A 17,384-nucleotide genomic window follows, 5' to 3' on the forward strand; every position below is an offset into this window, starting at 1 on the left:
TGCTGAAGATGTGATTCTTCACTAGTGTCATCTCAGTGATCTGGGTGGGGGCTGCTGCCATCTTGACTATATGTGTGCTGCTACCTATTTTCAAAGAGCCTGCTACCATAGCAACCTGTTAGAACATCAAGTAGTTGTCGGAGTACTGTTTAAATAACGTAGCTAGAAAGTACATTGGTGCTGCTAGGCGATGTATTGCTGGTCAGTTTGATATAACGCGGAGATCACTGCGGAAGATATTTTTAAGATACCCTAATATTGCATTGGCTTTAAAGCTCTGATTTCGGCAGCTCCAGTAATCTGCATCAATTTAGTTTTTTGTGGCGTTATTGTACTGAAAGGACGAGACTTGCTTATTGCATCGTCAAATTCCGCCCACTTTCGTTTCGGTACGGAATTAACGTCAGCTTGCAGATTACTGGGATCATCGCAGAATGTAGCTGTGTAGACCGTTTCTTAGCTAGTAGTTTATACAGATGTTTATGTAGCGTTTGCTAAAACGCCTTGAGTGCAGCGTGTGTCGAATTCCGATTTCCTCTTGTCGCTTCTGGGTAGTGTTTCCGGACAGTGAGCTCTTCGGTCACGATAATCATCGCAACATTAACCCAGGTAAGCATGTGTAGTACTTCAGTACATGAGGACGTCGTAATTAATACCTGTTGTCAATTTCCGGTGAACAAATTACGGGGGAAATTGTGCACCTCGATTTAACAAAAGTTGACGGTACCGTTTTTTCGTTAGCACAACAGCTAATGGTTGCATAGCTAGCTAAATGTTGGCTGGATACATTTGTAATGTGTAGCTAGTTAATACATTGTATGATTGACACAGTAAAAAAGTCCTTAAATTGTTATTTTGTTACGTTTACCATTATCGGGGTCGACAGACGTTTAATGTCCAATGGAGCAAGGAGGGTTTTATCCCAAAGCGTGGCTTTCTTATGGAACTTAGCTTGGAAGCTAACTTGGACTGGCAGCTGGGTATCTGAAGTAAAATTTTAACGTCAAAAGCTCATTCCTGGCTAGTGTTAGCTAGCGTGGATAAATGCTCTTGATGCAAGATTTGTTAGCTGTAAGGTTAGTCACACATCAAAAATATTTGAATTGACGTAGTCTAGCCTTGTGTCGGTTGGCTAGTGTTATTTTCCCAGACTCTGATTTGGCTTTAGGGTAGCTAGCTAAAATTAGTTAACAAAATACACATTTAAATATGGATTCAGTTTTTTGCAATACAACGTAAGGTAAACCTTATCCTGTTTCACAAGTTTAGTTAGCTAATGTAGCTAGCTTGTATTTCCTCGCAACAGCACTGTTGATTTGTAACGATGCCGCCTTTAATTGTGCAATATATGGGTTGTTTTAATGTTAGTCTAACTAAACGTTAGTTTATCTTGGAAATTACTAATTCAACGGTATAGCGAAATAACGCAGCAATATTGTAAGCAAAGGGAGGGACCTACAGAAATAACAGAAAATCCAAGGCGCGCGCTTGTGAAATGGCGAGAGAGCGTTTATCTAAAGACCCGAAGTTACTGTACAAGCTTGTTAGGCAAAAAGGCAACTAGCAAGTGCTAACTAGGACTGGTTGTAAACGCAAATGTCTCATTTTGGTAAGTCTGTGTGTCTCGTTAGGAACAGCAGCCAACTTTCCTTGAACTGAACAGTATTCAGGCGTGACAGTGATGACGGAAAACTTCGAAGCAACTTCTGAACTTCAGTCCAGATTGTCTTCCCTCTCTGTGTCGTCTTTTCCTGGAATAACGTCGAAGAATTGCCCAACTAATGCTGAAGATGGGTAAATTAAGTAACGTTAATTGTTTACATCTTTTTCTAGTGGTGGAGGCGGGCGTCAGACTTTTTATATAATACCATTTATGCTCCAACATCCACTTCTTCTAATGTTGAACCATATTTTTTGTGGATGGTTGTGAAGTTGGGACATTCATTTTTCGAAATCTAGGCCTAACCTTTGCATTTCTTTTAACGTTTTAAACGATTGGCAAATGTAATCTTTAAATGTTGATATTCTCTTATGCCATATAGCCTACCATGTAGCCTAGCTAAACATCTAAATTAGTTTCCTTTCGGAAATCTGATCCGTGCCCAGTCTTGGTTTCTAAGCAATTGCTCTGATATGCAAATTAAGCTTTAATGTGATTTTGAGATAAGGTGTGCACAAAGCTCAGTGTTCCTGTATTTTCTTGTTTGCCGAAAGGCTTCAGAGCACAGACCTGTCCCAGCATCCACAGAACACTGAAAACCTTCCCCAGATTAATGACAGCGAAGGGCTTCCACAGCCCACAAAGGTAAACCTGGGATATACCAAGCTTTCCTGCTTTTGTCCTCATTGTTTTGGTTGTTGGTCAGAACAGTCTTTAGAACCGGCCCTTTACAACATGCACCAGTTGTACTTAAAAGTAGCTAAAAATTACAAGAATAAACATTTTTTTTTTTGGCATTGAAGTCAATGGTTGATGTGAACATTAACTGAAGCTTCTGACCTGTCTCTACATGATTGTATGCATTGCACCGCTGACACACAATTGGCTGATAAAATAATGGCATCAATAAGTAGGTTTAATAAAGTAAAAATGTTCCTAATAGTGCTCAGTGAGTGTATATTGTATGCTAGGTGGATTACTATTGGAGTTTCAGTGTGAAATGAAAAGTGAAACTACAAGTGCTCCAGCATGGCCTTTTGGTGCCTTTAGCACCAGTTTGCATTTAAAAACTCAACTGTACCCTTCTCTTGATGCTGCCGTTCTGTGCCGCTGTGGGGAGTTTATCTAATAATAGGTAGGCTGTTTGTTGGTCTCCAGACTCTGACAAATGAGGGTATTTGTAGTAAGAGAACCGAAATCCAGCAGGAATTCACCGCAAATCAGCAAGTGATAAAATGATGTGTCCAGTTTTATTCTCTTCTCCATCTGGGGAACAGTCCAGTCCTAATATTTATTAAGCAATTAAAGCCTTGCATATTTTAACCAAATGTCTTCTTCAGAGCATTGTGATCAGCTTGTGTGTTGTGTGTTGTGTGTGTGTGTCAGTTCATTTTTATTTTGTAAAAGGTGCACACAATCGCCTGTTTTCACCTGTATTGAGTGTCTGGGTGTGGCTGTTTGCAGAGTAACCAGGCTGAGCCCACTGGTCAGGCTATAGATGGGGACTCTGAGATGAATCAGACCAATGAGAATGAGAAGGGGCTGCACCCTGGAGACAGAAAAGGTGAGCTGTCCTCTGTGATGAGGCCTCTGGATAGCCCCTCCCACTCTATATTACCAGTAGCAATATGTCATTCATGTCAGTCTTATTTCAGTTAGAAATGTTACTGTTAAATCAAGCAGTAAGGCATCTAATCATGTACGTTGATCAGAGGTTATTCGGTATGGATTTCTGTGTGCTTACGTTTTGGGTTGCACTGTTGCACATGTCCTGTCTGATGGTCAGTTCCCACAATCGTTGTTTCAGCATCATTGCCCCCACTCAAACCGCCCTCCTCCTGGACATCCCCTGCGCTGAAGGAGCTGAAGACCAAGCTGCGACAGGAAAAGGACAGCGTGGTGACGGTGTACAGGGGCGACGTCATGACCGTACACGTTCCCACGGTCCCCGAGGCCAAGCAGGTGTGCTGGGAGTTCGCCACCGATGGCTATGACATTGGCTTTGGCATCTACTTTGACTGGACGCCAGTCACCAACCGGGCCATTACTGTGCACATCAGTGAGTCTAGCGATGATGAGGACGAGGATGAAGAGCCGGAAGGTTAGTGGGCACCCAGTCATCCTGTTAGTTGTGGAAAGATTTTGACATCTGTGTAATTAAGCACCATGACCCCTAGCCACCTAGGTGAAGTGGTTAAATCTCACAATCCATCATTGACTTGAAATGGATATGGAGAAGAATTATAGTTTTGGTAGAGGCATTATCAATAAAATAAAAACGCAACAATAGAAATGCGCCTTTTCATTTTGGACCGAGTGAAGCTATAAACCCAGAGAAGAAAGCAGTTGGAAGCAATCCAGAAGGGCCTATTGCAGATTATTGCATCAGTGCTATCAAAGCACTTGGTTAGCTAAGCTAATTAAGATATACTCTTGGATGTCCTGTGAACGATACAATAACCTACCTTTGCTAGGTTAATATTAGCTAAGTGTTATCTAATAGCATAGCATTAGAACTCGTGAGAACTAGCTAGGTCTTTTGTTTGATACTGTGACATATTGTTTGCTACACAACTAGGTTAGTTAGCCAAGTAGCTACTGTTGCTGGATAGCATCAATAGTTGAGGTGCTAAAAAATTCTATTTCAAAGCTTCATTGAATCCATGCATGTTTGTCTTCACTGTATATGTCTTTCTTCAGCATTTGTTGCAATTTTGTGGCAGTACTGAACATGTAACAAAATGACAGCTTCCAGAAATCTGCATTTTTAAAAAATGTTTGTGTTTTTACCAATATCACCTGTATCTGAAGCAGATTTACATTAGTAGTTAATACAAAACTAATTTTGCTTGGCCAGAAAGTTTGAATATTAAGGAAGCTTGGCAGTGCATTTCTCTGATGCCTTTTATTTGTAAAGCTTTACATTCTCAAGACTTTAATCTGAGATGAACAGATTTACATTACTTACTCAATATTATACAAATAGAAATTTACTGGCTAAAAACTCTTGAAAGCATGTGATCTCTTCAAATCTGATTATTGTATGGGGATTGTTCATATACATTAAGCTTTGTCTCAATTATTTTTCACTCATATTCTGTTTATCACTTGCAGGGCCTGTGAATCCTGGGGATGTAGAGAAGGGCTCAAAATCAGCAGCCAGTTCAAACCTGGGTGAGATTCTACCGGTGTATCGCCAAGACAGTCACCTGGCAGTCCAGGCAGGCAGCCACGAGTTTCCAGGCGAGGGAACTTACCACCTGAAGTTTGACAACTCCTACTCTCTGTGGCGGAATAAAACTCTGTACTACAGAGTGTACTACAGTGCCTGAGAACCAAGTCTTGTGACTACAGTTGAATGTTTGAACTGAAGGACTTCAGAGATCTCTATTTTTGATTCTATATAGTATATGCTTGGGCTTATCAATTATGTAAAAGCAACTGATGTCTCTCCTGGATCGTTGTTTGTGCTATATTTGTGAAAATGGGGAGAAAACATTTGCAAAAAGTCAGGCGAGATGTTTAATCAAGACAGATTCTATGGCTTTGTGTGTGTTCGTGGTTCCAGTGTCTTATGTGGTTTGTGTACACTGTCCATGTTTATGAATTCGATTTTCTTGTTTTATCAAAAGTGCGGTCATCTTGATAGGTAAGATGCGAGAGAACTCTAGTTCAGGTGCATATCGAGGATATGAAATTAAATAGTCGAATGTGTCTTCATAAAGGCATTTTTCGTGGCTGTGCGAGGGTAGACACTGAGAAGGAAGTTGGAGTTACCCAGCACTAAAGGCAAAAAAAAATCTGTAAAATCTCGATGTGCTAATTTAAAAAGTGTCTGGTCAACATTTCAGGCCTCTGTTTCTTTTTGAAGTGACTTCCAGTGTAGATCAGCTGTAAGCACAAATCCCGTTAAGAAAGGATTCAGGAAGTGAATTTTGTTTGTATTTGACAAAACGCAGAATGGAACATGATATGCTGTAGAATATTACACTTTGTCCTTAGAAGGCAAACAAATTATATTCCATATTTGAGCCTTTCATAAATCATCCTGAGAATCCCGTTTCTGTGCCAAGAGCAGAGACATGGCCAAGAGCAGAGACATACTGTATGTTCATTCTAATGTTTTCAGTTTTTTATAACACTTTGCAAATTACCTTCTATTACATTCAGGAATCTTAAGCATTGCATATCCCAGTCAGATTGCATGGCCCTGAAATGGCATGACCCATAGTGATTTTATTTTGATTATAATCCAATGTTTTCTGTAATTTATTGACATTTAAAGATATGTTTTAAAATGTATAATACTTAAAATGTTGTCCCTCCAAAGAAAACAAAATATAGTAAAGGGAAGGGGAAATGTCTCTGAGTAAAATGTTTTTGTGATACGGAAAGGCATCATAGAGAAAAGGCTTATCTTGCTATGGTGGATTGACTTCATATTTAGTCTGCCTGTAGCCATTTTGTTTGGAAACAGGTTGTTTGACAAAATAGCCAACAGCTTGAAAGATTTGACAATCAAGGAAGTGAACACTGGCAAGAGAAAATCATGTTATTTCTATATTACGAATTAAAATTCCAGTGTAATGTGTGTAATGTGTGTTGCCTTGTACGGAGCCCTGAAAGTGGAATAATTTTAAATTTGTCTGTTGATGACATAGTGTGTACAGAGGTGATTGTGTTACATTGTGTTGATTATAATTTGATGCCAGCGAAAGGGAAAAGTTATGTGCATCACTTTCATTCCGAAGCCCCTTGAAACCATTGCACCAGTACCTCAGTAAATTGTGCTTGTTCCAAAGAAATCATTCATGTTGTGCTGCTAGTCGGTGGGGAAAAACACCCCAAATGAAGCTTTCTTTGTTCACTGTGCAATGTATTTCTGACACACTTCATTATGTACTTTGAGAATACTGCTCATTAAATAAAGGCATTTGATTTTAGCATCTTCGTTTCATTCTGCTGTGTGCTGTGACTTTCCTGTGTAATGTAAGGAGAAACAATGTTCACTGACCGATATGCAAATCCCTTGAGCTCAACATTTTTGTCAGTTACCACAAGGGTATATAGTGGCGCTACTCAAGTCCACGTCCTGCGGAGTTGCTACAACCATATGTGCTCCCACCTGATTTCACTCAATATCTTATCAGAACCAAGCAAGTAAAATAATTAGTGATGGTGGTGTAGCACACAGTAGGAGAAAATACCTGCAGACAGTGTGGCCCACAGGACGTAGAGTTGAGTAGCGGTGGTATGTAGGATGGGCTTTATGCAAAAGATTGCAGATATTGAGTAGTTATTAATAATTGGGTGTAGTACAATTCTGTGGCACAGTTTTGTCTGCGGAAGGATTATATGATTGGAACAGGGCTTCATTTTTACTATGGTCTGTATTGATTGGATAATCTTTCTGGATATCATATCAGACTCCTTTTAGATGTTCTCTGAAATCTAACTTGAATATTCTCATTAGCTGTTTGAGTAGAAGGCACAATGCATTTAGCTGTCATTGTGTTTACACAGAGTAGATTCGATCTCAGCACAGTGAAAGTAAACCAGAGGACACACCTTTTATAAATATATTAAAGTAGATCTTGCAGCTTATGTATGCCTGAGGGATGATTATAAAAACCTTTCATAAGGTTATGAAATGAAAAGCCAAACATGGAGATGCTGTATAAATATTAAACTAGACCCAACGAGACGGCATTTGATTAGTATGGTATTAGTTTCCTTTGTAACAGCAGGGGCCTATATCACAAAGCAGGATAAACAGGATTACAGAATTGGCTGGATAACTGCACTGAATAAAACCCAGAACAGGTCTTTTTATTTCAGTCCATGTTTCAAATTTGGGATGGTACTAAGGTTTTAGTCTGTGCAGTTATCCAGCTAATTACGTAATCCTGCTTTCTGATACAGGCCCCTGATCTAAACTCAATGCAATTCATCTGCTAACATTTTCAGTCTTAGAAATATGTTCTGATGCCTACAAATAAATTAATGATTGCATTTATATTTATATTGTACCATTAATCCCCTTTTAATCATACAATTTTGAGGCTCTTCAATATAACAGCTACCTCGGTGATGCAAAGCAACAGCTACTGTGCCAGAAATGTACAACCGTATATGAGCTGAGGTAGGTAGAGTGGCCTTTATTTCCCACATTGATCAGGGGCACAGGCTGATGACCAGATTTATATGGGCCATGATCTTTCCTGACTACAGTCAACCAGCACAACTCTTGAACATACTGCGAGCTCCAGAATTATTGGCATCTGATTGGTCATGATGATCTGTGGCCTCTGAATTGATAGTTCTTTGGCTTTTCCCATGCTGATGATTGACAAAGGGATTTGCATGCTTGTTCCCTCATTTTTTATGCTCTAGTGAAACAGAAGTGATGGAATGACACAATTTAGTTCCTTTAGACTGCGATTAACTAAATTCAAGTAAAATTGTATTGCTAATTTCACTTTTTTGATATTATCTACAACAAGTGTTAGGAGTGCCAATAATTTTAGCACCAGTCGTTTTCATAAAAAATTAGATTACAAAAAAAAACCACATTGAAACAAGAGAGTAAATGTATTGAAATAAAAGTATATCGTTTTCTGTATGTTTGAACAAAATATAGATCACTATCCATGTTGTTTATCATATGCAGCCTTCTTTTAAAATTCTTTAGAAAGGGTGGCAATAATTATGGAGCCCACTGTAACTAGCTGGAATTTAATAATGTAAAATTGTTCCACGCAAATGCGCTTCAAAGTTGCATCCTGTTCAGACTAACAATGTGTAAATTGCGCTGTTTGTGTTAGGCATTTATTATGTCATGCTGTCACTGCATGCAGTGTAATTGTGTGATATAATTAAGGTGAGATGGGAATGAATCACAGGCTGCAGTTCTGCGTGATGTGGGTGAGCTGTTTCTACTACCTGACACCCAAAGGCTTTTGCTCTCTAGAGAAGAAATTCTGTCCCATAGCTCTCCATTAAAGAGTTTTCTCTGATGAAAGGATTGCTGTTCTGATGAAACTACAGCTGGGATTCTATTTTGATCACATCTCCAGCATCACAGGTAATTACAGTCCTTTATGTGAGAAGAACATGAATAGAGTCAGGTCAATTAGGCTACGGTGCCCTCCAAACGCATGATAATAGAGTGGGAAATTTGTTATTCTTGCTATATACTGAAAGTCATTTGGATTTGCTATAAGAAGATGAATATGAGAAAAACCATACAGATAATCAGGTTTTCATTTCATGGCATTTACATGCATACTGTATACTGTATATATGTCTTTTTAATTTGCAGAAATGGCTGTTTTTGGGTTGAGACCACCCATTTTCAGCTGAGCAAAAATGAGTTAATGGACCACTGGTTGCAGTGAATACCTGTCCAAAGAAGATAGCAAATGTTTAATGAAGTCAACAGGTGTAGACTTGATGCAGTTATTGCATTTAAATATAACCAAATATTTTTGTGCTTTGATTTACTTTTGAGTTCACTAGTCAACTAACTTTTGTACAGCTGAAAATGGGGGGCGGGATTCAACACAAAAACTCAGGCACTGGGTAATATGAGGGTAATATAGAGGAGGCTTGGGGGAGGGAAACCCTTTTTCAAAGTCTGGTTGGTTGCATTTGGGCCACAGTTGGCCCAGAATCCAAAGTCATGGTGATCCTTAAATGTGGCAGGTCGCAGTTAGGCCATTTTTGGCCCACAATAAACTTGCCATCGCCGCAACTGAATGTGCGGAAACTCAACCATATGTGACCCAGAAATGTCTGAAATCCGGGAGCTATTTCTGGGAAATGATAAAAACATATATGCATGTAAATACCATGAAATAAAAAATTGTCTGTACAATTCATATGGTTATTTTGATCTCAACTCCAAATGCCTGGGGGATTAATTTGCTGATTTGTATTTAAATGCTATTTTCTCACATCATTGGCAGATACATTCTGAAATTATGATTCTGAAACATTATTCTATAGCTATGGCTGCCCATTAGCCTACCCACGTCACAATGTTGATGACGATTCTGATTACCACTGTTAAAATTCCCAAGTAGGCTATATTATGTACCGTATATATGTATCATGTGTCTAATTTAACGTTTTAATGTTCGTATGTAACTAATTTTACCTTTTAATCGAAGCCGAAAAACTTTGTTTAACTCTAATGCGTTTTGAATTTAGATTTTGTCCGAATTGTCACGAACCAAATCTCTCGAAAGGCAGGGGCCCATTAATGCTAGTTTTGGAATTTCACCTGTTAAAATCAATTATAAAAGACACGCCCACCATTTGCATCTAGGTCTGCTTACCCAAGACGTCGGGAGGGCACCGGGGAGCTTGAAATAAGTTATAGCCTACCTCCATAAGGAAAAGCTTGTAGTCATAAATCTCGTAGCAAAGTAGGCTATTCCCATTAAAACAACGAAATGGGTAAGATTAATTTCTATGTTCTCTGGTCCTTACGTGAAGCATCCCGACAGTTTATCAGGTAAGACTAGTTCGTGATTACTAAATGTTCCCCATTTAACACCGAAACAATGGCGTGACACTAATGCTGTTTTTATTCTGTTCCCAGTAAGTCCAACCGTCTTCACTACCAGGTACAGCTACCGCTGCCATTGCCCAAAGAGCTTATTATTTTCAGTCTCGGAGACTGGAAGTCCTTCTCTAGCGAGACAACCATTTCGGTTGAAGTTTCAATAAGCCAGGATCTGAAGCCACAGAAAATTGGAACCCTTTCTTCTAAACAAAGGTACTGCAAACCCATTTGACAATTTTAATGTTTTTCATACAAACAAAACCATCTGTGATTTAACTGAGGTTAAGTGTACAGTGTAACTGAATATAGCTCCTATGTTGATGTAATTGCTAATGGCCTTTGAATATGAATACCTGAAGGTGTCTCATCTGGGAGGGAGACTGGAGAATGGATCTTCTTACAGAAACAATGGAGAAAGCAAGGAAAGGGATGTATGGGAAAATTCTGCTTAATGTCTGTGGTGAGGTAAGATGCATCAGCATGCATTTCAATAGAACGAACGCACTTGTAGATCACTGACATTTTAGAATTGAAAACCTTTTGCAGTCTTGTCTACTGTGTAGTGCTTGGTTTAATCCATTCAGAGGACACTCCACAGTTCAGGGTATCATGCAGCATTGAGAACCCAGACTCTGTCCTCCAATAGGTTAAGGCCAGCTTTACAAGCAGCACTCCAGTGTTGTCACGGAAACGCCTGGCCTCAGACTGGCTCCACGGTCAACAAGATGGCTTCCCTAGGACATGCCACAGTGAGGGGAGTCAGGTACTAAGAACAGTCAAGAGAAGAATCAGGATTTAATTAAGTTAACTCGGTCCTGTGGTTCACACTGATTTCATAGAAGCAATGTGTTCTGGCTTCTTCCAATGCTTGATGTTTTATGAATTATTGTGTTAAACAAAAATAATTACTGTCTGACTGGTGAGACTGGCGGTTAGCCAGTGGACAGGCAGTATTTAATGGCTTCTATGGAAATGGCTTGAAATGGCTCCATAATTTTTTTTTTTTTTTTTTTTTTCTAAAAACACATGATTATAGATGAAGACCCCCAACTCCTCAGCCTCAGAAAAGCATGTTACCTATGCAGACTTCAAATGCTGCAAGGGTTCAACAATATCATCCCCTTTGCCAAAGAAGGCGTGTATGTGGCCAACGGTAAGAAGCCATTTTTAAAAGCCTTTGTAGTAAATGGGACATTTGGGGGTCTACACTCCACTACACGCGTGGAGCCTACACTTTCCCTGTCTGTGCAGGACAAGACTCCCAGGCGGACGGTGATTGGGAAGAGAGGCCAGCTGACGTGGAGCTCAGAGGAGCTGGGCAGCTCTCAGGACTCCACCCGTGCATCCAGCTCCAGGAAGAGAAAGATCAGTATGCTGACTGACGTGTTGAGTGATGAGGACACAGTAGTCCTGAAGCTGAAGAAAAAGTACAGAGCAGGTGAAAACACTCCAATCTGTGTCTACCTTCAGATTGCAGCCTGGTGTATTGGGGGTTATTGGTTACACTCTGTATCCAAAGGTTGTTTTTTTCAGATGTCTCTACCTGTTGTGGCCAAGTTTAATATAATCTCCAGTTCCAACCTCACCTATAAAAAGGTCTGCATGTTGGTGAAGTTTAAATTTGGAAGCATTGAAAGGATATCTAGATCTACTCTCTATATTATGATATTCCTTTTAGTTTTTGATAAAGTGGTCCAGGGCAGTTTATTACCTTGCATGTATGTACACTCAGTGAGCACTTTATTAGATATTTATTTGACTTATTTAGACTTTTACTGCTGTACCCTATCCACTTAGAGTTATGATGCGTTGTGTGTTCAGAGATGCTGAACACACACTGTTGTAATGTGTGGTTATTTGCGTTACTGTCAGCTTTGACCAGTCTGGCCATTCTCCTCTGACGCAGTTTCATTAACATTTCATTCTGTCTGCAGAACTGCTGCTCACTGGATTTAAAAAAAAAAAAATTGTTGCACCTTCTTTCCAAACTCTAGAGCAGGGGTCTCCAACCCTGGTCCTGGAGGGCTACTGGGTCTGCTGGTTTTTCTTGTTACCCTGCACTTAACTGTGATCAACTGCTCTAATTGATTAATTAACTCACCTCACCTGGTTACCTGCTGATTTTAAGGTGAAAACAAAAACCAGCAGACCCAGTAGCCCTCCAGGACCAGGGTTGGAGACCCCTGCTCTAGAGACTAGTGATGGTTGATGTAAACATTAACTGAAGCTCCTGACCCATATCTCCATGATTGTATGCATTGCACTGCTGCCACATAATTGGCTGATTAGATAATCGCATGAATAGGTAGGTGTATTAAAGTAAAAATGTTCCTTATAAAGTGCTCGGTGAGTGTATGCATCTTGTTGGGGGTATCCCACATTGTATTCCATTGTATTTGGGATTGAGACAGGACAGATTGTATTCGTTGCAGTCTGTCCTTCAAAGCGCTGGAGTCAAACCATGTGTCTGAGTGACCCGGAAACGGCCATCCTGATTGGAGGAGAGGCCAAGGGACATTCACGCTGCAAGGACTCGCTCTGGAAACTGGAGATAGGTGTTGAACCTCAACATTTATGCACTTTGTTTTATGAGATGGATTCATTGGCCCAATTGCATATAGTATTTATTTGTTAACATTACAGGACTCTATGCTGTTATTGTTGCTGTTATCCAAGTGGATACACCAAGTACTAAATCAAGGGTACCAATAATTATGGAACCTTGATTTTGGTGAAATCTATTTTTTATTAAATTAATGTTTGAGTTTTGTGCATTGCCAGTTAGGGGTGCCAATAATTCTGGAGCCCACTGTATGTAGCAAACAATCTTAAACTGTGTATTGTCATCATCCAAAGGGTTTGAGGAATGCTGTAAAATTATTTTCAAGCCATACTGCCCTCTCAAAATAGTCATAAAGGACTCAAATCCTCTTTTGACCGAGAGTAAATTTGTAAATTTATAAAGTCATTGGCAATGTTACAGGAAAAGGAGCTCTATCAGGATTAGATTTTGGTTTTCAAATATTATTCTTGAGCTTTGTCTGTTCAGAAAACAATTTCTGGTTCCCGATGGACTCGTCTACCTCTGGACCTGCTCCGCCCTGTGCCCGTGGCCACTCCGCGACCTATGACCCCGAGTCCAAGGCCATCTATGTGTATGGTGGCCTGGCCGAGGGCCAGCGCTATGGCGATGTCTATATCCTCAACACCCTGACATGGAAGTGGAAGCTTATTGCTGTGAGTTCAGTCATGCTTTGTGCCCTCTTTGCCAGTCTTTGCCTTGTGGAATAAGTCACTGGAAACAAGAATAGTTTTCTTCAGGGGAGAGACTGGGATAACATTTTAAGAAGTAGTCTTTTACTCATTTGTTAAACCAAGATAAACAATATGTTTAGTACTGGATTGGTGACCTGAAGTGCAGTTATGAATCCTGGGCAGTATTAATGATTAGGTTAATGATGGTGATGTGGAAGCAGGACAGGCACTCATTTAACAACAGCTAAAGAACCTGCTCTGTATAGTGGAGTCCGACTGATTCATGTCAGTTAAGCAGATGCTCTCCGCTTAAATCAGGGGTGCACAACTCCTTGAGGGCCGGTCTGTGCACTGGTTTTTGTTCCAACAAATTGCCTTGCTTTTAATTTGCTGACAGCTCTATAAATTACCCTGGTTCAAGCCTGTACTTGAGCACAGTAAAATCATTAGGATGCTCTCGCAGTCTGCAGCTGTAGCTGGTACTCGTACACATGTCAGATAACATATGATTGAGTGAATTAAATAACTAAGAACAGAAGTTGGCACAAAATCCTGAAATGGATCGGTCCTTGTTGTGCACCCCTGGTTAAATTTGCTTTGTGACTAGCATGAGAGGAATGAGTTGAGTGGAAAATCATTTTGAGGCAGTGTCCCACAGTATACCTTTTGATTAAAAAATTCTCACTTTGAAAATTGGATTGTAAAATGGCTTAGGACTACCTATGCACAGTAGTCTAATTGTCACTGGTCATTATTCTGTGAAAACCCCTCCAGGCAAGAGGCAGTGTCCCAACATTGGCTAATCACAGTGCCACTATCTACAGAAAAGAGCTCTTTGTCTTTGGTGGTGTCCAACCCAGCAGTGCACCTGGGGGAAAGACTTGCAGCAACACCCTGTACATCTTCAACCCTGAATTTGAACTGTGGTACCAGCCCATTGTGGAAGGGGACAGACCTTTACCCAGGTTTGGGTCAGTATTTCCACGTGATTGCATTGAATGAAAAATTAAGACAACACCAGTATAACAAGGCAAACTTGTGTTATGTCAAGAAGACTCTAAAACGTCTTCAGAAACCACAGTTAAATTCAGTTGTTTATTATTGTATATTAATTTGATTGTTATAGGATGTAGGTATCCCCAAATATGACCAAATTACACTAAATATTTACAAAATTACAAATGCAATTTGGAAAAATATTAGAGGCTTGAATGTCCTTTTGTTCATATTTGAAAGCTACTGTATAATTCAAAACATTGAGACATTTCTGTGTAAAATCATCTAAAGCAGAATCCCTTTCGGAACCTCTAGTATCCCGAGTGTATGCCTGTCTAGGCAAGGTCAATTTAGTAATTGAGGAAAAAAAAACAAAAAACACTTAACAGTTCATTTTCAGGTGAACTAGGATACATGCTGCTATTGAGCACCAATGGGAGGGGATATTTATTTTTGACAGCCACTCCACTGTACTGCTGTCAAACACACTGATGATTTTTGGTGGAAGAAAGACTGCGGCCTACCTGAACGACCTGCATATTCTAGACCTGGGTAATATCTTCTTAAGAATTTCCTTCCAGTATGCTGATTTTTTAGATTGGGCTGTAAAAGCATTATGCACGGATTAATGACCCACCCCCTGTCTTACCTGGGCCTGAAGGATTCATGGAGTACACGGCTGTGAAATACGAGAACATGCCACCACTGCCCCGAGGGTGAGACTGCTCAGTCATGGGAACTGCAGAAACTGCAGCCTGTTGTGTTAACCGTTGAGTTAAAATAGAACTTGCTCTAGACTGTAGTTAACGGTGCTTTTAAAAACAATTTTTTATCAATATTAAATTGGAATGAAATCACTGAAAATGAATTGAAAAAAATCATTCAGTTTGATTTTCATGACACTAGGGTATTGTGGTAGTACTAATCAATTCTGCAACTCTCCTAAGGGATACACACTTTTGAAAATAATTAAATGCCACCGTGTTTCTGATGTCTGGGAAGGCTTCTGTTGACTTACCATACGTTGTCAGTGGACCAGTATTGATTTGTAATGTTACATCCGTTTCGTCAGGTTCCATGCAGCTGTTCCAGTGTCAGACAACAGGATGTTGATCAGTGGGGGCTGCAGTGCTATTGGTGCCCTGCAGGACCTTCATGTCTTCCATCTGGGTGTGTTTTTCACACGCTCAGTGTCCTGGTCAAGCATTAACCTGTAGTGCTGGTTGGGGGTCACCCAGTGCAAGCTAGGGTGGCTCCAATGCATTCATACTTCACCTGTGTCTTGAATACATTTGGTTTGTCATTCTTCTTGTCATCTCATTGAAAGTCTGTTAATTGTTTAGTGTAGGATGAGTTTTGGGTTTAGTACCTGGTAAGTATTTTTGGTTATACATTTCTTTGGTCAGTTTTAAGTCCTGTAACTGGTTGGCAGGTATAGTCCAAGAAAGTTGTCTTAATGAAAATGAATGAAATATGACACTTGGCATTTTGAGCTCAATCAGTGCACATGTCCATGAAAAATCTCCCAGGAGCAAGGAGTGATATTCTGATTCACAACCTCTCATAATTGTAGAATGTAACAGTTTAATTTTTCTTTTCAAAATTGGGGAACAGTTAAAAGTTCAGCTGCACCAGAACATAAGCTGGGTTCCCAACAAGAGGGGGATGGGAGGTGAGATTTAACACTAGATACTGAGTAAACTGTGTCTATGCTCCACTCTGCAGAAACCAGCTCCTGGAGCTCAATAGCCTCCCCTGTTCTCTGCTCCAAGCCCCGTGCTGGTCACAGCCTTCTCCTGCTCACAGTCAATGACGAGAAGGAGGTTCCTGGCCAGGTAGGCTGCACTGTCCTGGTGTTTGGGGGCTCTGACTGTGCCGGAACCTTCTACAATGACACCACCGAGTGCACAGTTGAAATCCCTGGGGAGAAGGGTCTGGACTGCAAGAGAAAGCTATGAAGGGAAGCTTAAGGAACTCGAAGGGGACAAGCCTAGATTGCTTTGAGCTTCTGAAGGCTATGAAAGGACTAGGCTATCCAGTGCAGGGATGTGTCTGGATGAAAAATACAGAACGCAATCCAGTGGAATTGGCTGACCCTTGGCAGGGTGCATGTAGCTTTATCAGACTGTATTTTTATAGTGAGCAAAGTGTTGTAACTTTGGCCATTACAGGCCAATTCTGTTCAGTGCTCCAGGAGAGAGGTGTTATTGATACAAGTTGGACACCAGAGACCTTTTATTTGTCTGTCGTATTTGTTTTATTTTGTGCGCGTGTGGGGTGGGGGAGGGTTGTTTTATCTCAGGCCAGGGAAAAACCTACTTTGCACTATGGAACTTGTAACCATGACACTACCTATCAGTTCAGCTGTCAATCAAACTGGATTTTAGCTGCAGCTAGTAATGCAACACGATGGGCAACAAAAAGCACATCAAGTGCTATTTTAATTTCGCTTTTAACTTTTTGACACTGGTTAATTGTGTTTTCATAACTGTAAAAGCCAACACGTTTGTTTCTACAAGAGCATTAGCATGCCTTGCTGCAGGATTTTTAAGTGTCCTCCACCAGTTAAATTATGAAGACTGTCATAAGAACTGAACGGATCCCATAATTTCTCTGGCGTGTTGGAGAACCTTTCATGTTTTGTCATAACCGTGCCCTCCAGTGGATAATATGTGTAATGACACCTTTGGTTGGGTTTTTCACAATTTGTACAATAAATTGTTTCGAATGTATATGCATGTATTAATTGTTCATGTTTTCGTTGGAGAATTTAGTCACAAATCCAGTGGTGTTACTGGTACTGTTATGAACAATGTTTTGACTGATTTCTGAAAAGCAGCACTTATGCCATGGGATGTACTTGACTTCAAACCACAGAAATAAACTGCATTAACCCTTAGGTTC

General features: G+C 40.2%; 2 protein-coding genes across 9 annotated transcripts; both read left to right on the forward strand.

Moving 5' to 3' along the window:
* Nucleotides 1–90: 90 nt before the first annotated feature.
* tmed8 (transmembrane p24 trafficking protein 8) lies at nt 91–6,603 on the forward strand. 6 transcript variants are annotated; one of them, XM_061248220.1, is made up of 6 exons: nt 91–609; nt 1,615–1,794; nt 2,215–2,305; nt 3,125–3,224; nt 3,468–3,761; nt 4,775–6,603. In XM_061248220.1, exons 2-6 carry the CDS (start codon nt 1,682–1,684, stop codon nt 4,990–4,992), a joined length of 816 nt encoding a protein of 271 aa, XP_061104204.1. In that variant the 5' UTR covers nt 91–609; nt 1,615–1,681; the 3' UTR covers nt 4,993–6,603. The 6 variants fall into 6 exon arrangements, with proteins under 6 accessions (XP_061104204.1, XP_061104157.1, XP_061104194.1 ...); XM_061248173.1 differs by having other exon boundaries at nt 93–609; nt 1,632–1,794; XM_061248210.1 differs by lacking the exon at nt 91–609 and adding an exon at nt 615–723 and having other exon boundaries at nt 1,632–1,794.
* Nucleotides 6,604–9,995: 3,392 nt separating this feature from the next.
* Nucleotides 9,996–17,379, forward strand: zgc:163014 (uncharacterized protein LOC100038766 homolog). Of its 3 annotated transcripts, none has more exons than XM_061232068.1 (13): nt 9,996–10,178; nt 10,266–10,442; nt 10,589–10,694; nt 10,876–10,992; nt 11,266–11,382; nt 11,481–11,667; nt 12,662–12,784; nt 13,279–13,466; nt 14,259–14,455; nt 14,941–15,032; nt 15,142–15,196; nt 15,553–15,650; nt 16,206–17,379. In XM_061232068.1, the coding sequence occupies exons 1-13, from the start codon at nt 10,117–10,119 to the stop codon at nt 16,436–16,438; spliced, it is 1,752 nt and encodes a 583-aa protein (XP_061088052.1). In that variant the 5' UTR covers nt 9,996–10,116; the 3' UTR covers nt 16,439–17,379. The 3 variants fall into 3 exon arrangements, with proteins under 3 accessions (XP_061088052.1, XP_061088061.1, XP_061088069.1); XM_061232077.1 differs by having other exon boundaries at nt 14,259–14,449; XM_061232085.1 differs by lacking the exon at nt 10,876–10,992.
* The last annotated feature ends 5 nt before the right edge of the window (nt 17,380–17,384 follow it).

The sequence above is a fragment of the Conger conger genome, chromosome 1, assembly GCF_963514075.1.
Source record: "Conger conger chromosome 1, fConCon1.1, whole genome shotgun sequence".
Classification (NCBI taxonomy): Eukaryota; Metazoa; Chordata; class Actinopteri; order Anguilliformes; family Congridae; genus Conger; species Conger conger.